Source organism: Acipenser ruthenus, chromosome 54 (assembly GCF_902713425.1).
Source record: "Acipenser ruthenus chromosome 54, fAciRut3.2 maternal haplotype, whole genome shotgun sequence".
Classification (NCBI taxonomy): Eukaryota; Metazoa; Chordata; class Actinopteri; order Acipenseriformes; family Acipenseridae; genus Acipenser; species Acipenser ruthenus.
Genome location: NC_081242.1, coordinates 1,075,822 through 1,097,342, shown reverse-complemented (window position 1 = coordinate 1,097,342; position 21,521 = coordinate 1,075,822). Strand labels below are relative to the sequence as shown.

Here is a 21,521-nt window from a genome sequence, read left to right as displayed (position 1 = left end):
TCTGTATCTATCTGTCTATCTTTCTCTATCTACCTGTCTGTCTATCTATCTATCAACCTGTTTGTCTGTCTATCTATCTATCTATCTGTCTGTCTGAACCGTGCTTCAGGGTGTCCTCCCTAAATAAATGCAATTGTTTTGTAACTTTGGTAACAATCGCCAGTTGTTCTTGTACATTTTGCGTCTGCGTTTTAAATCACGCTGTGACACACAGTTTCCCAATGTTTGCTTTTATCTTTTAAAATTAATTGAACCCACCCAGCTTCTAGAAGGCGTGTTTGAAATTGTTCAGCTGTTGGCAAATAAGACTTTAATCAAACAACGCCTGTCTGCGAGGACTGAGCGCTACTTTTCCACACAAACCCAAGCAGCTGGTTCTTCACATGGAATGTGAGTTTCCAGTGGTTTTAATGAATTTAACTCTGCTGTCTACACCCACCATCTGGCACTTAATACAGTATAATGCTACAGTAATCCAATGCACATAATATTATGGTGTTGACATCTTCAAAACGAGACGATAGACTGGATAAAGCTACAGTTTAAGTTTCCATTGAACTGTAGCAAAAAAAAAAAAAAACAGATTTTAAGTCCAGGAAAATCTGGGATAATGTAGTGGGTGATTTATTTTATTTTTTATATATATATAATTTTAAACAAAATGCAAACTCGCTTAGTAAGTCAAGTTATTGGCTTGAGAAAAAAAAAAACGAAACTGTTTCTTGTAAGAATTGCCCCTACTTGCTTTGAAATCTGCCTCCCCTTTGTCTGGATACATTTGTTGGTTCAGTAATTTTGCTTTCTCCATGACCAGCATGGTGCTTATAGGAGTGCCTATCTGGTTGCATTGCATGCATGGCTGAGTGATTGCATTCCTCCGGCTGAAAGTGGGGTGTTCGCTAGAGCGGTCAGCTCGGAGGTTTGGAGTTTGTAACTCTGGGGTTCTGCTGTCTTTTCATTGCTGCGTGTCAATAGAAAGATCCAGACCCTAACTTTTCATTAAATACGGGTAAGGTTTTTATATAAACTGTAATAATTATTATTTTTTGGTGCCCTTTTAAATGGTAAAGAAGTGAAAAATCATTGTCTCTGATTTTCCTGTGTTTAATGTAAGCTCTGAATTAAGGGGTCAGTGAACTCTGAAAATTGAGCTGCACGTCAGCGGTTTGCAATCACCAGGCTTGTCGATTTTTGACCTTGCGTGCGATGCGTGGGTGTGTGGCGCGCTTTTCCGCCTGTGAGCAAAACTCACATCAGGTCAGGTTGTTTTTCTGCTGACCTTGGTGAAGTGAAGCAGAAACGCAAGATGTTAACTGTTCAGTCATGTGGTTTGTCTCGCACCCGGGGAAACAAAACTACATTTGGTCAAGGAAGTGACGTAAACCAGCTGTCTGTCGGTGCTGTACGAAGCACAGCTCGGAACATCTACACCGACACCAGCTCAGAAACGAACTCTGATACCATGAGAGCTCGGACATGCCATCTCTGTCGCATCGCGAGGCCCGGGGCGGGGCTCCAATACCACCAGTCGAGACCTGTAAGGTTTGCCTGCAGCTTTGTTGCTCAAGATCCCTTCTGCTGTACCTGTAACTTCGCTTACAGCACTGCTGTGATTGCGTCCTGAAGACTGACTTCTTATTGTTTTATTTCATTTTTAAATTTTACTGTGTCCAATTCAGAATGCCCAATCGCTTTCCTCCTCCTCCTCACCGCAGCGATTCCCCCCGGTACAGCTGCTCAGGAGAGCTGAAGGTTCAGCGAGGGTCCTCCGATCCCACGAGCCAGCTTCCTCTTCCACACCCAGGAACTCCAGAGCGGATGTCAGCGAGCTACCGCCCCCTGGAGGCCAAGCCCTGCAGGTGTCCGCTCTGAGCTCCCCTGGCCAGTAGGGGTCACTGCAGTGCGATTAGGAGAAACAGTCCTGGCTGGTTTTGTTTTTCTAACCCGCAGCCAATGCGACTCTCCCTTCAGAGTCTCCCAGCGGAGACCGGGTATTATTTTTAAGAAGAAAATGAATTTTACATAACTGAAAAACTACTAAATAGAAATGTATAAAATGTGATATAAACTGCGATTTTAACACAGAGGAAAGAAAAAGCCCACCAAATATAAACAACTATATATATATATATTTTTTTTTTTTAAATCACACACACACACAAACACATTGGAGAGAAATAAAACATATATATTAATGTATATATTGTTAACAGAACCTTAATTAATAAATACATGAATATACGACAGGTACATACATTTCATATAGTTCTTATACATTCAAGAAAAATAGGGACTATTTCTCATCCACTCACAGTAGTGGAAAGTAGTCCCGGCTGTCGTCTACTGGCTGTGACGAGGCTCAACAGAAAATACTTCATGTGGTTTGCTACTGTAGTGCTAAAAGGAACACCAGCTGGTGATAATACAGCCAGGTGTCAATACTGTAATAGAATTAAATACGGGCAAGATTCTTAGAGAACTTAACACCATTTTATTGCCTTAAAGTTTGCCCATTGTGTAATATGTAGTCCCCTGTAAAAAGTCTCTATATTTTTTTAATCGCTTAAAAACAAATATAGCAATATTCATGTTTATTTTGTTTGATAATTTTCCAAAATATTGAGGAACATTTGCTGTATAATAACTCTAGACAAAAAAAGAATTGAATGTGATAACGCACTATATATTTTTCTGCTGTAATGAACATTTAAATAATGAAATAGCTTTCAATATCCATTTTTATACTGTGGAATGAGAACATGTTTTTACTGTAAATAGATACAGCCTTAGAGGTAAAAAAAAAAAAAATGCATTTCTACTCTATTTATCACAGCGAGGTCAAATATTTGCATACCGTAAAACTTGAATGAAATGCTTCAGGTGTTTATTTATAATATTTGCCAGCAGAGGCAGCGAGTATTGGTGACTGGCGATTATATTGGATCACGGGCTTCATGAGGTCACTGATTGAGAAGAGGCTAACACACAGCCTTGTAGCAACATCGTAACTCAATTTAAACACTCCAGCAACTTTGTTAAAATGTTGTGGTCTGGGGGAACGAACTAATACTTTTGTTTAATCACAACGTGACATTGTATTGCACACCCTCAAGTATAAAGCGAAAGTATTAGCCTATTACCGGCTTTTTTATGCGCTGGTTAAAAAGGATACGGTATGCAAAACGCTGGAAAATGAACAAGCAGATGTATTTAAAAACGGAATTAGATCTACCATTGATAATAATAATAATAATAATAATAATACCAGTTAAATCCACTAAAAGACAGCCCTGTAGATATCAGAACACAGAATAATAATAATAATAATAATAATAATAATAATAATAATAATAATAATTACAAACTTCTAAAATGTTTTTTAAAATGAACAATAAAAGCAATCTGCATCATTATCAAAAATAATGTATTGTTTAATCTCAAACTTGTGCATTGTTAAGGCAATTAATTATTCAATTATTTGCGACCCAGCAATTATTTGAAGTTTTACGGTCTTTTTAAACAAACACACCAGAACCAATTTCATTCACATAGTGTCCTTAATATGCAAACACCCTCAGAGCGCTTTATAAAAATAAACAGCAACCCAAAAGAGATCTATATGTGTTGAGCTTCGATTTAAAAATACTGACCGACGACTCAGCTTTCTGGATAAACTTTAGAAGCGGGTTTTAAAAAAAGTGTCAAGGTGCTTGAGAATTAAACTTACTGTAAATGTTATATATATATATATATATATCAAATCGTACTAGCATTGCTGTTCAGGAAGAATTATTTGCAAGTCCACAACAGGTAGGATTACGTACATTATTCTAAAAAGCTTTGAATAGGAACTATACTGTAAATACTTGCAATACTTCCTCATTCCAAATGGCACCACGATTCTTAAATATTCTGCATCTATAATTTCAAATAATTAACTTGAATGTTATTGCTTATAATATTGCAAATATATATACACACACACACACACATTTATGGCTTGTAACTAGGAGGTCCCCGGTTCAGATTCCACCTCAGCCACTGACTCATTGTGTGACCCTGAGCAAGTCACTTAACCTCCTTGTGCTCCGTCTTTCGGGTGAGACGTTGTTGTAAGTGACTCTGCAGCTGATGCATAGTTCACACACCCTAGTCTCTTTAAGTGGATAAAGGCATTTGCTAAATAAATAATATCTATCTAGCTATCTATCTCGCTATATCTATATAAATATTTTAAGTATACATATTGCATGTTAAATTATGAGCTATCCAAAAGCATCACAATAGATTCACTGGCAGTATTTCAACATTAATTACATTTCCAATACTGGTTTACACAAATAGGTATTTCTATTGCTAGAGACTAAATTGAAATCAGTATGCTTATAACAGAGGGTGTGACCAAAAAAACGTCTTCGGTGTTGAAAAGGACATTGAGATTTCGGCCTGTGCAGCAGTCGGTGACTGTGACGTAGGTTTGAAATCCCAGCACTGTAGATCAAAGCTGGTAGCTGTCCTGCTGGTTCAGGAGGCTAAATGCTGGTTCGAAAACTGGTCAATTGAAAATTACCTTTACTTTCAAATTCTCCATCTACAGCTGTGGCCACAAGTTTTGCATCACTCTAGAATTGAAGACCGAGACATCATTTTTGAAAAAAAAAAAAAAAAAAAAAAATATATATATATATATATATATATATATATATATATATATATATGAACATAATTTAAAAGCTTTTAATATATCATCATGTAATCGAAGAGAAACTACAAAATGATATCGCTTAAAAAGTCTACCGGAAGCCATAATAATAGTAGCACAGTAATAGTTCATGTTAGATTTCGAAATGTCACATTTTTCAGTTTTTGTCAGTTTTTCGTGAAGTATCTGGAAAATTACATAGCGGCGGTGTGGAATTCAATATGTTAACAAGGGAACATTATTCAGCAGCTTTCACTGGACTCTATGAAGCTGAGTGAGTTCATTCTATATAGAGGAGGTGCAATTCAATATGTTAACAAGGGAACATTATTCAGCAGCTTTCATTGGACTCTATGAAGCTGAGGGAGTTCATTTTATATAGAGGGTGTGCAATTCAATATGTTAACAAGGGAACATTATTCAGCAGCTTTCATTGGACTCTATGAAGCTGAGGGAGTTCATTTTATATAGAGGGTGTGCAATTCAATATGTTAACAAGGGAACATTATTCAGCAGCTTTCATTGGACTCTATGAAGCTGAGGGAGTTCATTCTGTAGGGTGGTGATGCAAACCTTTTGGCCAGAGCTTTAGGGGTTACCCTTATCACAAATTGGTAAAGATAACTTTGTCAAGTGAGTAATAATGCAGTAATACAAAAATCGGCACAACGTCAGTGATTAGAGCGTGGATGCAGACGGTCATCATTTTGAATAATAAATCAAGAACTGCAATATTCTCTTTTCTGTCTGTCACATTCAAGATCAGGGCTGGGAATCAGACTCCCGCTGCACAGCAGTGTAATCCAGCCCTGGTTTCACTAGGAGATGAAATAATAAGACACACCTGAGCTTGTTACCTAGACACACTGGGGGCTGATCAAGCTGGTAGTAAAACCTGGAATGGATCACACTGCTGTGGAATAGGAGTCTGATACCCATCCCAGTTAATAAACTGAGTAACAAACTTAACAACATTTTTTTTTTTCTTCATTGTTTTAAAAAGACTTCCTGGTCAAAACGTGCGTCGTAGAATTTCTGAAGTTTTTTCTTTTCGGATTCCGCCCCCCCCCCCCCAAAAAAAACCCGGCACGCTACTTTTCCTTCTGCGCATCTACCCCCTCTGCGAAGGTAGAAATCCAGGCGATGGTGTTGTCCCGACACTGCTGCCAGGAATAGAGAGGCCGGTAACCGAAGTCTCTCTCTGCTTTGTCGGTCTTTACCGTGAAGGTGGTGGAGGCCACGGTCAGGGTGTAGCGGTTCATGAGCGGTGTGTAGTTGACCAGGGGTTTCAGGAGAGTGCGGAGGAAGTCGTTGACCATGGCCATAACTGTCAGGACGAAGTAAGGGATGCGCACTTCTCTGAACCCAAACCTAGACAGGAACTCCATGTTGAAGTCTTCGTAGCTCTTGTAAGGAGAGTCGTCGTAACAGAAGTACACTTGCCCTCCCACGACTTCCGGCTTCTCGCGGATCATACGGGCGACAAGGAGGTGCATCCAGGCCACGTTTCCTGGAAGAGAAAGAGGGGAGGTTAAGAACGGGGACACTCCCGAACGAGAGAAGTCCGCCTGGCCCATCAGAGCTCGTCCGGTTCCTAACAGCTGGTTGATCTCAGAACTTTGTTAAGTCTTAAAAAGAATTCCAGTGGTTTATTCAGCCTCGACAACGTGCCTCTGGCCAGTTTTGCAGCACCTTAGAATTTTAGGATTGAGACATAATTTAAAAAAAAACTCAATGAACTCATTTAACATCATGTAAATCAAAAGTAAACTACAAAATGATATCGTAAAAAAAAAAAAAAGGTCTACCGGAAGCCTTAACTGTAGTACAGTAGTATTTTGAAATGTTGTATTTATCAATTATCATTTGAAATCTACCAAGCGGTGCGTAATTCATTATGTTAACGCAACATTATTCAGTAGCTTTCATTCGCCTTTACGAAGCAAAATGAGTTCTTTCTACAAGGTGATGATGCAAAACTTTTAGCCATAGCTGTCGGTAGTCCTTGGCAAACCTTTCCATCCCCTCACCGCTCTCTCTGTGTGTGAAGAAGTGTGTGCTTTTCATTATGTATCCTTTTTACAGAAGGAGAAACAGACAACAAGGTCCTATTGGAAGCGACTCTGCAGCAGCAGCAGCAGGTCTTGATTATTATTATTATTTATTTCTTAGCAGACGCCCTTACCCAGCGCGACTTACAGTTGTAAACAAAAAACACATTTCAAGAATCACAGTACAAGTATTAATTAAGAGCAAGATAATTACAATGACTTCAGTTCTAGCAAGTACAAGTATATGACAAAATACGATTCAATAACGGAGCAGATAACAGTGATAGTTACATCAGGATATAATTAAATACAAAATACTACAGATTAAATAACACTTGTGGCAGATTACAGTACTCTAAAGTCTCTCCCCCAGTCTCTCTAAGTCGCTTTGGATCATTCATAAATCACACTTGTTCACAAAACAGCCATTACTGCGCTGACTCTGTGCCCCCTTCCTGAGTTAGCATAGGAAGGGCTGACCTGTATGGGAGTCAGTGTGAAAGGGGGTTTACCTGCATAGACACGGCCGTGCTCAATATTCCCAGGAATGGCTCTCAGCATCCAGCCTCCAGTCCGCATTCCCATGTTATAGAACTGCCTCATCAATTCATGTTTCTCTCCATAGATACCTGTGGGTCTGAGCGCGCAGGTATACAGAGTCTTCCCTCCATTCACCTGAAGGGAAAGAATCACAATGACAAGCAGTCCTTGTAAAATATATTATAAGTTTAACGTCCTCATCGAAGCCGGTTTAGCAGCAGCTATACTTATCAGAGTGTGTACACACAGCTACTGGCAAAAGTTTTGCATTATCACCCTATAGAATGAACTCCCTCAGCTTCATAGAGTCCAATGAAAGCTGCTGAATAATGTTCCCTTGTTAACATATTGAATTGCACACCCTCTATATAGAATGAACTCACTCAGCTTCATAGAGTCCAATGAAAGCTGCTGAATAATGTTCCCTTGTTAACATATTGAATTGCACACCCTCTATATAGAATGAACTCCCTCAGCTTCATAGAGTCCAATGAAAGCTGCTGAATAATGTTCCCTTGTTAACATATTGAATTGCACACCGCTTTGTAGTTTTACCAAAACACGCTTCAATGTTAGGTGATGGCTCTTACCTTTCTCCCATTGGCCTCGATGACTAGTCTCTCAGCTTGGGCTTTGCTTTTGGGGTATGGCATATTGTGAAAAATGTTGTACTCTGTATCCTCGTTCCCTCTGGAAAGAAAGAAAGAAAGAAAGAGAGAAAGAAAGAAGAGGAGAGAGAGAGAGGGGGAGAGAGAGAGCGAGATGAAATTAAATCACATAATAAAACTAGAATGATATCTGGCCCTAAAGAAAGAGTTTACCTTGGCAGAATATGTTGTCAGGGTGAAAAATACAAAACAAAAAGGCAGATCAAGTACAGACTCAGTGACCACAGCTTGGCCATTGAAACTGGCCGGCACAGTCCTAGATAGCCAAACAAAAGAGGTCACTGTGACCTGTGACCTGGGAGAGGTCGAGACGGAGATTCACTTCCTGTTACACTGCCAAAAACACAAACAAACAAGGGGCACTTCCCCCAATTAGCTCATCAGACCACAGAATTCCCTTTATTATCAGTCCTGTTTGGAGAAGAGCAGCAGACAGCAGAGCTCGCTGCCCATCGGAGAAAATATATATATATTTTTATTATCAACCAGGGGCGTCATTTCAGATTTGTGTATATAACCATTTTCATTGATAGTGTACTATTTTTTGTTATATAAATAACATTATGAATACATAGGAGGCTGTGTGATCCAGTGGTTAAAGAAAAGGGCTTGTAACCAGGAGGTTCCCCGGTTCAAATCCCACCTCAGCCACTGACTCATTGTGTGACCCTGAGCAAGTCACTTAACCTCCTTGTGCTCCGTCTTTCGGGTGAGACGTAGTTGTAAGTGACTCTGCAGCTGATGCATAGTTCACACACCCTAGTCTCTGTAAGTCGCCTTGGATAAAGGCGTCTGCTAAATAAACAAATAATAATTACCAGCACAAGAGTATGCAGACTCACTACTGAAAAAAGCCTTTTTTCACATTCATATTTGTTCAGGATATAATATACAGTAGTAGCCTCTAGAATTATTCATACCCTAGATATCAACCAGGGGTCTTTTTTTTAAATTTCAATGTTATTACATTTTTTTTGCCTGAAGCGCTTTGGCATCCTTTTGATGGAAGGTGCTATAGAAATATAGAATTGTATTGTATTGTATAGTAGAACTAGATACTTTAATAAATAATAAATACTGTACTCTAAAAGGCTATTGATTTTTGCAAGCCTCTGAATAATAAAATGTTGAAAAGAAGAAAGCCTAGGTATCAGTTCAGAGAAACAGAATTATCATTACGTGTTTTCGTATTTAAAAGATGGTTCCATTCCTTTATTTTACATACCCAGAGAAAGACAAAACTGTTTTGTTTTGTTTTTACCATTTCGTTGTTTCTAAAACAGTTTGATGTTTCTGTTTTTCCATTCATCTGTCTTCATTTAAACGTTTAGAACAGTCTGATACTTTCCAGTAGCGAGTTCCAGGAGAAATGAATCATTCATGGTAATAAAACACTGCAGCCCAGCGCTTTCTTTCTCTAACCACTGAGCTCCTCAAACCCCACTGCCTCCCACACTGCAGCCCAGCACTTTCTTTCTCTAACCACTGAGCTCCTCAAACCCCACTGCCTTCCACACTGCAGCCCAGCGCTTTCTTTCTCTAACCACTGAGCTCCTCAAACCCCACTGCCTTCCACACTGCAGCCCAGCGCTTTCTTTCTCTAACCTCTGAGCTCCTCAAACCCCACTGCCTTCCACACTGCAGCCATAGCTTTCTTTCTCTAATCACTGAGCTCCTCAAACCCCACTGCCTTCCACACTGCAGCCCAGCGCTTTCTTTCTCTAACCACTGAGCTCCTCAAACCCCACTGCCTTCCACACTGCAGCCCAGCACTTTCTTTCTCTAACCTCTGAGCTCCTCAAACCCCACTGCCTTCCACACTGCAGCCCATCGCTTTCTTTATCTAACCACTGAGCTGCTCACACCCCACTGCCTTCCACACTGCAGCCCAGCGCTTTCTTTCTCTAACCACTGAGCTCCTCAAACCCCACTGCCTCCCACACTGCAGCCCAGCGCTTTCTTTATTTCTTTTTTTCTGTCTTTATCCTTCTTTTCCAATCTGATACTTTGCACAGCTTTACACTGTGACAAGGAACTGACACATAATGGCACAAATAAAAATAAAATGGTATCAAAGCATTGATACCAGACAAAAAAAACACCTGTTTCCACTCTGATGAGTTGTCAGTCACCGTACAATAGAGTAAGCAAAACAAACAGACAAAACAGGCCATTCATGGAAATCTGACGCAGCGTTTTACCAACCCTAAGGGAGGCAGGGAGGGAGGCATAGTCACAGAGGCACAATAGCGGATTAAGGACTGACAAAAGCCCATTTTCCTTCCTCCGGACCTATAGGTTACAGAAGCAAGCGTGCGTAATTTAATTGATGTAATAAATCTCTCCCTTTTGTTTCCGGCCGATTCTATTTTTTTACCACTCCATTCACCAACTGTGTCGGAGGGATCACTCAACCCTAAACATAGCGTGCTGGAGCCCAGCTGCAGTTGTGAGAATATGTTTATCTACTAGAGCCCAGATGACGCAGGGACAAGGGATTGGTAAACTGCGTAGAAGCTGACCTTGTGTGAGAAGAGATGTGTGTTCTGTGTCTGGGACAATATTGTAGGGATCTCGGTTAACAAAGGCAGGAGCATCACACAGGGCGAGGCAATCCACACCCAGGCGGAGGGCGGGCGCGAACCTGTACAAAAAAGCTGGGCCAGGCTCTTGAGAATATGAGAGAGACAAGCTACCTGAATCCTCTCCCGGCGAAAGATCATCTCTGTACCTCAGATTTTCTCCCAGCACATTAGATAACCCACCGCTGTCTGATTTCTGTTTAAAAGCAGGAGCTAGGCTGTTGTGTATTATTATTATTTATTTCTTAGCCTTATCCAGGGCGACTTACAATTGTTACAAGATATCACATTATTTTTACATACAATTACCCATTTATACAGTTGGGTATTTTTTACTGGAGCAATCTAGGTAAAGTACCTTGCTCAAGGGCACAGCAGCAGCGTCCCCCCCACCTGGGATTGAACCCACGACCTTCCGGTCAAGAGTCCAGAGCCCTAACCACTACTCCACCCTGCTGTTGTGTCCAACGATAAATGCTTACGTTATTTGTGTGTAACTTCTGGATATCTGAATCAATCAATAATATGAAAAACGGACTAACATAGCCATTGGTATTGCGTGCACTCATTTACAGATTAAGATTTTATTTAGATTCTAAAAGAAGAAAAAAAATAAACAGGAGATGTGTATGTCAAGTTACCCGAGGAAATGCATCAGGACTATATTTTGTAACGACAACATAGAGCATCCACTTAAAGCTCAATTTACACAGACCAACAGAAACTGTGCCTATATGTGCTGCAGCTGACTAAGGATGAGTTATTAAGGTTGGACAGAAATGCAATTATCTAATTATATTAAGGCTGGACGAAAATGAAATTAGCGATTACTGCCTAGCATGATTATCTTTCAACATGCTTCAGTGCTGGTTATAAAAGTCACACCCCCCTTTGAAAATCTATTGGGAGCAGCTGCACTTAAAATATTACAGAGAGTGGACCTCTATAGCCAAAAGTTATGCATCATCTCCCTATAGAATTAACTAATTTTGCTTCATAGATAAGGCCCTGTGTAAATCGCGCTGCACGGAAAGTGAAAATTGTCCAATACCCGATATGCGTAAGAAATAAAAATACATTACTTCATCATTATTATTTGTACTGCATAAAAAAACACTTTAACCAAACTGTACAGTTCTGCTGTGAGTCTGCGTGTACTATTCACTGTGCAGCTATTGTCATGTGACTATATGAAATCTATATGAAATTAAAATACTACACACTGTAAACAAGAAACTAGAAAGGCAGAGCATTACTCCACAGTGTGGAGTAGTGGTTAGGGCTCTGGACTCTTGACCGGAGGGTCGTGGGTTCAATCCCAGGTGGGGGGGACACTGCTGCTGTACCCTTGAGCAAGGTACTTTACCTAGATTGCTCCAGTAAAAACCCAACTGTATAAATGGGTAATTGTATGTAAAAATAATGTGATATCTTGTAACAATTGTAGTCGCCCTGGATAAGGGCGTCTGTTAAGAAATAAATAATAATACTTGCACAGAAATAAAAAGCAGTGACTTCCATGTTCCAAAAGTCCACTGAAAACCGTGAAGCATGAAACAGATTCAAATTTTGATCTGACAAAGACATTTGTTTGCGCAAATATCGGACAACCAAAAGTTAAGTATGTCTTCAGCCTGAGTCTAGCAAATGTTGGGCTACACATTGCATTTGTTTTGCAAGAGCTAAATGGAAAACATGCATCCGACGTACTAGAACAAGCTATTGTGAAATGCTTGGATAACTTTGGTGTTGTTTTTGATGGCGTCAGTGCATTTATCTATATATCTGATGTTTAAAAAAATGATAATAATCTGTACAGATAATTTATAAAATAGTTCCGTGCACATTCCGCGAAATACGATACTTTACTCTGTGACACTGACGTGAATTTTAAAGAATTTCCGCGATTTTCACAGGGCGTTATTCATAGAGTCCAGTGAAAGCTGCTGAATAATGTTCCCTTGTTAACATATTGAATTGCACACCCTCTATATAGAATGAACTCCCTCAGCTTCATAGAGTCCAGTGAAAGCTGCTGAATAATGTTCCCTTGTTAACATATTGAATTGCACACCCTCTATATAGAATGAACTCCCTCAGCTTCATAGAGTCCAATGAAAGCTGCTGAATAATGTTCCCTTGTTAACATATTGAATTGCACACCCTCTATATAAAATGAACTCCCTCAGCTTCATAGAGTCCAATGAAAGCTGCTGAATAATGTTCCCTTGTTAACATATTGAATTCCACACCCTCTATATAGAATGAACTCCCTCAGCTTCATAGAGTCCAATGAAAGCTGCTGAATAATGTTCCCTTGTTAACATATTGAATTGCACCCCCTCTATATAGAATGAACTCACTCAGCTTCATAGAGTCCAATGAAAGCTGCTGAATAATGTTCCCTTGTTAACATATTGAATTGCACCCCCTCTATATAGAATGAACTCCCTCAGCTTCATAGAGTCCAATGAAAGCTGCTGAATAATGTTCCCTTGTTAACATATTGAATTGCACACCCTCTATATAGAATGAACTCCCTCAGCTTCATAGAGTCCAATGAAAGCTGCTGAATAATGTTCCCTTGTTAACATATTGAATTGCACCCCTCTATATAGAATGAACTCCCTCAGCTTCATAGAGTCCAATGAAAGCTGCTGAATAATGTTCCCTTGTTAACATATTGAATTCCACCCCCTCTATATAGAATGAACTCCCTCAGCTTCATAGAGTCCAATGAAAGCTGCTGAATAATGTTCCCTTGTTAACATATTGAATTCCACCCCCTCTATATAGAATGAACTCCCTCAGCTTCATAGAGTCCAATGAAAGCTGCTGAATAATGTTCCCTTGTTAACATATTGAATTGCACCCCCTCTATATAGAATGAACTCCCTCAGCTTCATAGAGTCCAATGAAAGCTGCTGAATAATGTTCCCTTGTTAACATATTGAATTGCACCCCCTCTATATAGAATGAACTCCCTCAGCTTCATAGAGTCCAATGAAAGCTGCTGAATAATGTTCCCTTGTTAACATATTGAATTGCACACCCTCTATATAGAATGAACTCCCTCAGCTTCATAGAGTCCAATGAAAGCTGCTGAATAATGTTCCCTTGTTAACATATTGAATTGCACACCCTCTATATAGAATGAACTCCCTCAGCTTCATAGAGTCCAGTGAAAGCTGCTGAATAATGTTCCCTTGTTAACATATTGAATTCCACCCCCTCTATATAGAATGAACTCCCTCAGCTTCATAGAGTCCAATGAAAGCTGCTGAATAATGTTCCCTTGTTAACATATTGAATTGCACACCCTCTATATAGAATGAACTCCCTCAGCTTCATAGAGTCCAATGAAAGCTGCTGAATAATGTTCCCTTGTTAACATATTGAATTGCACACCCTCTATATAGAATGAACTCCCTCAGCTTCATAGAGTCCAGTGAAAGCTGCTGAATAATGTTCCCTTGTTAACATATTGAATTCCACCCCCTCTATATAGAATGAACTCCCTCAGCTTCATAGAGTCCAATGAAAGCTGCTGAATAATGTTCCCTTGTTAACATATTGAATTGCACACCCTCTATATAGAATGAACTCCCTCAGCTTCATAGAGTCCAATGAAAGCTGCTGAATAATGTTCCCTTGTTAACATATTGAATTGCACACCCTCTATATAGAATGAACTCCCTCAGCTTCATAGAGTCCAGTGAAAGCTGCTGAATAATGTTCCCTTGTTAACATATTGAATTCCACCCCCTCTATATAGAATGAACTCCCTCAGCTTCATAGAGTCCAGTGAAAGCTGCTGAATAATGTTCCCTTGTTAACATATTGAATTGCACACCCTCTATATAGAATGAACTCCCTCAGCTTCATAGAGTCCAATGAAAGCTGCTGAATAATGTTCCCTTGTTAACATATTGAATTGCACACCGCTTTGTAGTATTCCCAGATACTTAACGAAAAAACCGACACATTGACAAAAAAAACGTGACACTTCAAAATCTAACATGAAATACTGCTGTGCTACCGTTATGGCTTCCTTCCGCAAGACATATATATATATATATTGTTTTTTAATTCTAGGCAATGCAAAACTTTTCACCACAGCTGCTAGGAACCGGACGAGATCAGGATTTTTTAAATTTCCGCTGTCATCACTGCTTTTCCTGTGATTCAAATATGTGCTTCCCAGAATGTGTGCACCTCACACGCAGGAATCAAGCCATCTGTATTCAATATGATTTCGTGGAAATGGTTTACCTATTGAGTATTGAGTCAGGAATTGACTGTTGTTCTAACCAGACACCACATGGCTCCCCAGCAGAGCAATGCGTTTGTAACGAGTTGGGTGTGTACAGCCCTGTACTCCGCACAGCTTAGCGACTGTGATTGTGATTATTATTATTATTATTATTTCTTTCTTAGCAGACGCCCTTATCCAGGACGACTTACAATTGTTACAAGATATCACATTATTTTTACATACAATTACCCATTTATACAGTTGGGTTTTTACTGGAGCAATCTAGGTAAAGTACCTTGCTCAAGGGTACAGCAGCAGTGTCCCCCACCTGGGATTGAACCCACGACCCTCCGGTCAAGAGTCCAGAGCCCCTAACCACTACTCCACACTGCTGCCCTGATTGATAGCCAAAGCCACATTATTGTGTACATTTTAAGACAAAGGAAATCCCAAACCAAGGATGCTTCACTGACTGCTTTTGACAGGACTAGGAAACGCCTTTATTTTAGAGGAAAAAATAAAAAAAAATATTTTTGTTATTCCTGTAAATCCACTTACTGTTAGGAAGGGTGGTTCTGTCAAGTTACTGTAATGCTGTTGTTTTTCAACATCTATTCAAATAGTATTTGGTGTGAGAGCCACAAATGCCCGAGGGATCGCAATGCAAAAAATTTGAAACATTGAATATCCGTCTTTGCACAGAAAACTAAACTGAATTCTGCAAACTGAATTATTTTTTTATATCTCTGTGCTTACAATGCTTCCCTATGCTGTACCATACCTCTCTGTGCTTTACAATGCTTCCCTATGCTTTACCATACCCCCCTGTGCTTTACAATGCTTCCCTATACTTTACCAGACCTCTCTGTGCTTTACAATGCTTCCCTATGCTTTACCATACCCCCCTGTGCTTTAAAATGCTTCCCTATGCTTTACCACACCTCTCTGTGCTTTACAATGCTTCCCTATGCTTTACCAGACCTCTCTGTGCTTTAAAATGCTTCCCCATGCTTTACCAGACCTCTCTGTGCTTTACAATGCTTCCCTATGCTGTACCATACCTCTCTGTGCTTTACAATGCTTCCCTATGCTTTACCATACCCCCCTGTGCTTTACAATGCTTCCCTATACTTTACCAGACCTCTCTGTGCTTTACAATGCTTCCCTATGCTTTACCATACCCCCCTGTGCTTTAAAATGCTTCCCTATGCTTTACCACACCTCTCTGTGCTTTACAATGCTTCCCTATGCTTTACCAGACCTCTCTGTGCTTTAAAATGCTTCCCCATGCTTTACCAGACCTCTCTGTGCTTTACAATGCTTCCCTATGCTTTACCAGACCTCTCTGTGCTTTACAATGCTTCCCTATGCTTTACCAGACCTCTCTGTGCTTTACAATGCCTCCCTATGCTTTACCAGACCTCTCTGTGCTTTACAATGCTTCCCTATGCTTTACCAGACCTCTCTGTGCTTTACAATGCTTCCCTATGCTTTACCAGACCTCTCTGTGCTTTACAATGCTTCCCTAAGCTTTACCAGACCTCTCTGTGCTTTACAATGCTTCCCTATGCTTTACCAGACCTCTGTGTTTTACAATGCTTGCCTATGCTTTACCATATGTCTCTGTGCTTTACAATGCTTCCCTATGCTTTACCATACCTCTCTGTGCTTCACAATGCTTCCCTATGCTTTACCAGACCTATCTGTGCTTTACAATGCTTTCCTATGCTTTACCAGACCTCTCTGTGCTTTACAATGCTTCCCTATGCTTTACCATCCCTCTCTGTGCTTTACAATGCTTCCCTATGCTTTACCAGACCTCTCTGTGGTTTACAATGCTTCCCTATGCTTTACCAGACCTCTCTGTGCTTTACAATGCTTCCCTATGCTTTACCAGACCTCTCTGTGCTTTACCATGCTTTGACTGTACTTTATTACACTTTGCTGTGCTTTTATTGTGGGAAACTTTTATATTCAGGAACCTGGCAGCCGGTTTAGTTTGCTTCCTTCCTGGTAAATGATTGAACACACAATGCATAGAGTTGCAGACATTTTGTCTGTTGTTATTTTTTTTTACATTTATAAATGTTTTTATTTAGTTTGATAATTCACTGGAGGTGAAAATAGAATGCTTTTAAAAAGGTGGACATAAAAAATAAAAATTCTACAATTTAGCAATTACTGTTTTTTTTGGGAAAGCATTTAAATATCGAGGAACATTTCCTGTATATTAACTCTAGAGAAAATTATTTTAAAATGGGACAATGCTACTTTATTCTGCTTTAAAACATGTTTAAAATCGTGAAATATCTTCAAAATACCTGTCTTTAGTGAAATTAGTCATTTTTTATCCCCTATTAATAAGTTGTATCAGTAGAATTCTTGAATTGGTCAAGGAGTTTACTTAAAACTAACAAGAGCTGAAGAAAAACAAAACAGGTTAAACTCAAAACTACAAAACACCCGAATTCTTTGAAAAGGCAGTGTTTTACAAGAAAGGTTTCTTATATTATTAAAATAACTTCAGAATTCAGCCAATCGCAGTGCAGAATTTGCCAGAATTCCAGTGTACAGATGTCACTCTGTGCAATGAACACCACACCACACCAAGGGGGCTGGTTCATTATCTTCTCTGTGTTTTGAGAAGGGGGCTGGTTCATTATCTTCTCTGTGCTTTGAGAAGGGGGCTGGTTCATTATCTTCTCTGTGCTTTGAGAAGGGGGCTGGTTCATTATCTTCACTGTGCTTTGAGAAGGGGGCTGGTTCATTATCTTCTCTGTGTTTTGAGAAGGGGGCTGGTTCATTATCTTCTCTGTGCTTTGAGAAGGGGGCTGGTTCATTATCTTCTCTGTGCTTTGAGAAGGGGGCTGGTTCATTATCTTCACTGTGCTTTGAGAAGGGGGCTGGTTCATTATCTTCTCTGTGTTTTGAGAAGGGGGCTGGTTCATTATCTTCTCTGTGCTTTGAGAAGGGGGCTGGTTCATTATCTTCACTGTGCTTTGAGAAGGGGGCTGGTTCATTATCTTCTCTGTGCTTTGAGAAGGGGGCTGGTTCATTATCTTATCTGTGCTTTGAGAAGGGGGCTGGTTCATTATCTTCACTGTGCTTTGAGAAGGGAGCTGGTTCATTATCTTCTCTGTGCTTTTACAAACGGGATACCACAGTAGTCTTTGTTTGAGGGAGATGGTAAAAGGGTCTTACCTATAGAAAGGCTCTCCGTTGACGTTTGGGCCTACCACCTCCATGCTGCTGGTATAGATGAGATACTGAATGCCGTGGTCTTGACAGGCTTGGATCACATGACACGTTCCTGGGAATACAAAAGGGGGGGGGTTAAGAACATGCCCTGGGTTTTCTTGTTTTCCTGCCGGGCAGAGTTGTTGAAGCAGGGACTCTCAGCATCCTTCAGGAACAGACTGGATGCTGTTATTTAGTGGCCGCTTTTATCCAAAGCAACTTACAGAGACTAGTGCTGCTGCAATCACTTCCAATAGGACCTCGTATGTTTTACGTCTCATCCGAAGGACGGAGCACAAGGAGGTTCAGTGACTTGCTCAGGGTCACACACACACACACACACACACACACACACACACACACACACACACACACACACACACACACACACACACACACACACACACACACACACACACACACACACACACACACACACACACACACACACACACACACACACACACACACACACACACAGTGAGTCAGTGGCTGAGCCGGGATTAGGGCAGCAGTGTGGAGTAGTGGTTAGGGCTCTGGATTCTTGACCGGAGGGTCGTGGGTTCAATCCCAGGTGGGGGGGACACTACTGCTGTACCCTTGATCAAGATACTTTACCTAGATTTACCTAGAAACCCAGCTGTATAAATGGGTAATTGTATGTAAAAAATAATGTAATTATATGTAAAAATAATGTGATATCTTGTAATAATTGTAAGTCGTCCTGGATAAGGGCGTCTGCTAAGAAATAAATAAATAATAATAATAATAATTTGAACCACCTGGTTATCAAGCCCTTTTCTTTACAGAAATCAGGTGCTGGTGTCGATCGGACTAGGTTTGTCATAATTGATTGCTGCTTAAGACTCTGTGGAGAACAGCAATCCACACAAACCCAAGCAGCTGTTTCTTCACTCGTTTCACTCTGAACGGTGAATCAGCCCGATCGACACCAGCCACCCTCCCCTGATTGTCAGCACCTGATTTCTGCGGAGAGCTCCGTCCCGATAATCCAGTAAATCTGCACGTGCGTCTCTAGTATGGAATGTATTCCTTCTTTCAAGATAATGGGTCAGTTTCGTTTTTTTCACTCAGGTCCGTTGTTGCCAAGTTCCTTTATTTTTTTTTTTTTTCCAGAATACTCACTTGGAAAAAACAAATACTTAACAATTTCCAGTTGTAAACGGCATGGAAGAAACACCAAACTGGAAACCGAAGCCTCAGGTTAAAATGAGTCATTGGAAAATCATTGTAAAAAAACAAGACTAGCGTTTAGATAGCATTATGGAAACTTCGTACAGACTCTGATTGGACTGTCCTTTGGATGAGACCTAAAATAAACAAGGTCTTACTGCAATTGACTCTGCAGCAGCAGCAGTTGTTGATGCATAGTTCACCTTTATTTTAACCCCTGTAACTTAACCCCAGTGAAACCAGGAATGGATCATACTGCGTTGCAATATGAGTCTTATTACCATTCCAGCATTGTCTGTGTATCTCAGTGTATCACTTTGCAGGGATGGGAACTCCTATTCCACAGCAGTGTGATCCATTCCAGGTTTTACTACCAGCTTGATCAGCCCCCAGTGTGTCTAGGTAACAAGCTCAGGTGTGTCTGATTATTAAATTCCTAGTGAAACCAGGACTGGATCACACAGCAGCCTTATTCCCAGCCCCCTTGCCTCCAGACTCACCCTGTACGTTGACAGCCTGGATCTTGCTTTCTGGGACTTTGTGCCAGACATCCACCAAGCTGGCTGAGTGAATGACCACGTCTACCCCTTCTGTCACCTTCAGCACAGTGGTCAGGTCTGTGATGTCTCCCTGAATCAGCTTGACAGTTATCTTCTCTGAAAACACAGCATTAAGGAAAAGGGGTTAGCAGGAAAAAAAATAAATAAATAATAGTTAAAAAAGGACACCCCCCCCCCCAAAAAAAAGGGAATTCAATTAATTTTACTATAAACGTTTTTTCTCGGTGTGTGTAAAAGCTGCAGAAAAATCAGAAGCCTGAAGTATCATCTACGTAACATTCTCCGCACACTTATATAAGTTTTAAACCGATAGAAGTAGGGTTGGAACAATAATCGATTATCGTGATATTATCGATAATGTTTTTGCATCGATAATTGTATTGCGTTGAAAAATAATTATCGATAATCATTTTATCGTCCGTTACCCACTATGATATGCTTGTGTGTAACAGTAACTCTGCATTGAAGCAGTAAGACAGGACTTAACTGCCTGCGTGAGGCGCAACACATGATCTGTGCACGCTGCGTAGTGGGAAGTTGTAACATGTGTCGTAAGATTCACCGAGTAAAGGCAAACGTTTGAGTTAATGGCGATGGCAACTGCAGAAACTACCAAACCTTCCGAAAAGATTTTAGAAAAAAGAAACAGCATCAGTCCTGTGTGGCAGTTTGTTTTGGAGTGACAGAAAGTGATCCGCAAGGTAATAAGCCCGTCTGTAGGCGGTGTGGAAAAGCTGATATTTTTTAATCGCAATCTATAATTTGTTTGGTTTTTTTTTAAACACTTTTTTAAATAAGTAGCCTATATTTCAAAAGTTGAAAAGCTACCAAACAAACATTTGGTTATATTTGTGCTTTTTTGTAACCAACCATTGTTTCATAACTTTTATTAAAGATGCTGGTCTTTTTGAAAATTGTCTAGTTTTATTTCTTCTAAACTCGTAGAGGCAGTTGTCATATTGCTCAAGTATACATAGCTTTAAATTTGATAAATTCCAAGACATTTTACATATGTTATTTTTTCAGCCGATAATCATGATTATCGTGATAATTTACAGCCGATAATTGATAACTGAAAATGTCATTATCGTCCAGCCCTAGATAACAGAACGTGAAATAGGCCTCAAGTCTCAAACAGAATGATTCGAAATGATTCAGGCGTGGGAAAGTAAATATCCACGATGACAGATAAGTCAGGGTTTGACAAAGCATACACACCACAGATTAAATGTATAACTTTTTTTTTTTTAATTTAAAATCTAAAAGTTTGCTATGACTACACAAAGATGCGACCTAGATAGCAAATGAAAGTGCATGACAGATTTATGGAAAGATCTGCTTTGCTCAAAAAAACCCTTTAAAAAAAAGTTACAAGAAATCTAACTTCCTTGATCAGCATATCTGATTTCAAAACCACAAAAAGCACCTTTCTTGTAATTCTGGGGTGGTGTGGGGGGCGTGGGAAAGTAAATATCCACGATGACAGATAAGTCAGGGTTTGACACAGCATACACACCACAGATTAAATGTATAACTTTTTTTTTTTTTAATTTAAAATCTAAAAGTTTGCTATGACTACACAAAGATGCGACCTAGATAGCAAATGAAAGTGCATGACAGATTTATGGAAAGATCTGCTTTGCTCAAAAAAACCCTTTAAAAAAAGTTACAAGAAATCTAACTTCCTTGATCAGCATATCTGATTTCAAAACCACAAAAAGCACCTTTCTTG

General features: G+C 39.9%; 1 protein-coding gene across 4 annotated transcripts in view; it reads right to left on the bottom strand.

Annotated features, from left to right (window-relative positions):
• Positions 1-4,735: 4,735 nt before the first annotated feature.
• Positions 4,736-21,521, bottom strand: part of hsd3b7 (hydroxy-delta-5-steroid dehydrogenase, 3 beta- and steroid delta-isomerase) — a 52,462-nt gene continuing 35,676 nt past the window's right edge. For 3 of the 4 annotated variants that reach the window (XM_033997275.3, XM_059016967.1, XM_033997278.3), the window contains 5 exons: positions 19,730-19,885; positions 18,000-18,108; positions 7,884-7,983; positions 7,266-7,428; positions 4,738-6,212 (listed from right to left, as the gene is read on the bottom strand). In XM_033997275.3, the coding sequence (XP_033853166.1) occupies positions 5,794-6,212; positions 7,266-7,428; positions 7,884-7,983; positions 18,000-18,108; positions 19,730-19,885 (947 nt within the window). In that variant the 3' untranslated portion in view covers positions 4,738-5,793. Of the gene's footprint in view, positions 6,213-7,265; positions 7,429-7,883; positions 7,984-17,999; positions 18,109-19,729; positions 19,886-21,521 lie in introns of all 4 variants that reach the window. The other variant, XM_033997277.3, reaches the window with a different exon arrangement.